At 36.9% G+C, this 2,211-nt stretch overlaps 1 protein-coding gene across 1 annotated transcript; it reads right to left on the bottom strand.

Annotated features, from left to right (window-relative positions):
* Positions 1-283: 283 nt before the first annotated feature.
* On the bottom strand, positions 284-1,037 carry LOC127096262 (uncharacterized). The gene is made up of 2 exons (XM_051034856.1): positions 815-1,037; positions 284-573 (listed from the first exon to the last, which is right to left on the bottom strand). The coding sequence occupies exons 1-2, from the start codon at positions 1,035-1,037 to the stop codon at positions 284-286; spliced, it is 513 nt and encodes a 170-aa protein (XP_050890813.1).
* Positions 1,038-2,211: the final 1,174 nt, after the last annotated feature.

The raw sequence follows: 2,211 nt of genomic DNA, 5'->3' as shown, positions 1-2,211 counted from the left end.
GGGAACAAAGTTTAATTTAAGTATGGGGGATGTTGGAGTCAATAATGAAACTCCATTGATGCACAAGTAAAAGAAGATTGAAAGAATTGAAGAGAGAGAGAGAGAGAGAGAGAGAGATGTAACTTACTTTTTCAATATCAACAAACTCTATTATCTCAATCATGTAACTAATTGAAACTAACTTCAATTTATATACAATTTCAACCAAGCCAAATGTAAACTAAAATGAAACAAACTTGAATTTGAATTACATTTGACACCATCCCTTAATTCATATTCAAGATTAAAAATCAACAACACCAAATCCATCCCTCAAATTGATGAAGTGTTCAGTTTTGATTTCCTTGGTCAGCACATCTGCAAGTTGCTTCTGAGTATTGTAGTGAACAACCTCAAGCACTCCATTCTGAACTTGATTGCGCAGAAAATGAAAATTTATGTAAATGTGCTTACTTCTTTCATGCATCACTGGATTCTTGACAAGACTTATAGTTGATTTGTTGTCAATCATCAACCTTACTAGTTTACTCAACTTGAACTCGGTTCCTATAGAAAATTCGTAAGCCAAACATCCTGACACACAGATAAATCACCAGTTATGTATTCTTCTTCACAAGTTGACAGTGCAATCATTGGTTTCTTCTTGGAACAACATGAAATGGTTGCTCCTAGATATATGAACAGATACCCGGTAGTGCTTCTTTTGTCCACTCTGTCACCATATCAGTCTGAGTCTAAATAGCATATCAGCTCAACATCATCTGAAGCTCCTGATGGAAACATAATTCAATGCCTCAGAGTTCCCTTTACATACCTGAGTATCCTGATTGTAGCTTGGTATATGACCACATTGGCTTACTCATAAACCTACTTACCACTCCAACTACATAACATATTACATGCCTGCTGTTACACAAATATCTTAGAGAGCAAACCAACTGTTTGAAAGTTATAGCATTTACTTCCTCCCCATCGGCATCAGAATCCAGTTTATGGTTTGTCTCTGTAGTTGTGACTGCAGACTTACAATTCGTCATCTCAAAATGTCATTAGTAACTCAAGCTCATACTTTAGTTGGTTCACAATGATTCTCTTATCAGTGTGTAAAATTTCCATCCCTATAAAATATATCATGTTTCTGATGTCAGCCATATCAAATGCTTTCATCAGCACCCTTTTGAACTTGTTTATCTCAGAATCACAACTCCCTGTCAGTAGTAAGCCATATACATAAAGACACACCAAGATCACATTGCCATTAGAGGTATGATGAACACACACACCATACTCTATTTCACATTTTTTGAATCCCTGATGCTTGAAAAATGAATCAATTTCTAGATTCCAAGTCCTTGGAACTTGTTTAAGCCCGTACAAGGCTTTATGCAGCTTGTACACCATCCCTTATTTATTCTCTTTTACAAATCCAAGAGGATGTAACACATAAACTTCTTCTTGCAATGGACCGTTTAGAAAAGCTTATTTTACATCTAAATGTATTAGAGGCCCACTCCTATTTTCAACTATATAAATACCAATCTTATGGTTCCATGCCTGGCTACAGGTGCAAACACTTCAAAGTAGTCTAAACCATACTTTGTTGGAATCCTCTAGCTACTAACCTTGCTCTATGCTTGGGAACTGAACCATCTGGCTTCAGTTTTATCTTGGAAACCCATCTCACACTAATGGCTTTCTTGTTCTTATGTAGAACAGTTAATTCCCATGTATTGTTTCTTTCTATTGTCTCAACTTATTCCTTCATGGCATACATCCACACTTTCTTCTTGAGTTCCTGATTGACGCTAACAGGTTCAGAGTCAACCATCATGGCACAGTGTATGACTTCCCCTTTAGAGTCAATCGCAGTAGCATGCAATAACTTAAAGTCAGTAACTCTACTCGGTATCTGTATAATTCTTCGTGGCCTCTAAAATTGTGCAAATTCACCTTCATAGGCAAGTCCACCATCAGAGGTTGGATTAACTTTAGAGTAAGGATCATCTTCAAAGTTAGACACGCCTTCATAGACAGAGTTAACTTCGAAGTCAGACTCACCTTCAGAGTTAGAGTCACCTTCAGAGGCAGAATCTCCTTCAAAGGCAGAATCAGACTCTAGTGTTGACACTGCACTAGAGTTGGATTGAGACATGTTCCAATCCCATGTTTCTAATTATTTAACTATGACATCTTGTTGACTTCAACTTTGTT

The sequence above is a fragment of the Lathyrus oleraceus genome, chromosome 6 (assembly GCF_024323335.1).
Source record: "Lathyrus oleraceus cultivar Zhongwan6 chromosome 6, CAAS_Psat_ZW6_1.0, whole genome shotgun sequence".
Classification (NCBI taxonomy): domain Eukaryota; kingdom Viridiplantae; phylum Streptophyta; class Magnoliopsida; order Fabales; family Fabaceae; genus Lathyrus; species Lathyrus oleraceus.
The sequence above is the reverse complement of the archived record's forward strand: the minus strand, read 5'-3'. Positions and strand labels throughout refer to the sequence as shown.

Coding starts and splice junctions, on each gene's coding strand:
- LOC127096262 (XM_051034856.1), bottom strand. CDS start 1,037: ATGACGAATTGTAAGTCTGCAGTCACAACTACAGAGACAAACCATAAA. Junction 574..814: donor GCTACAATCAGGATACTCAG/GTATGTAAAGGG, acceptor TCTGTGTGTCAG/GATGTTTGGCTTACGAATTT.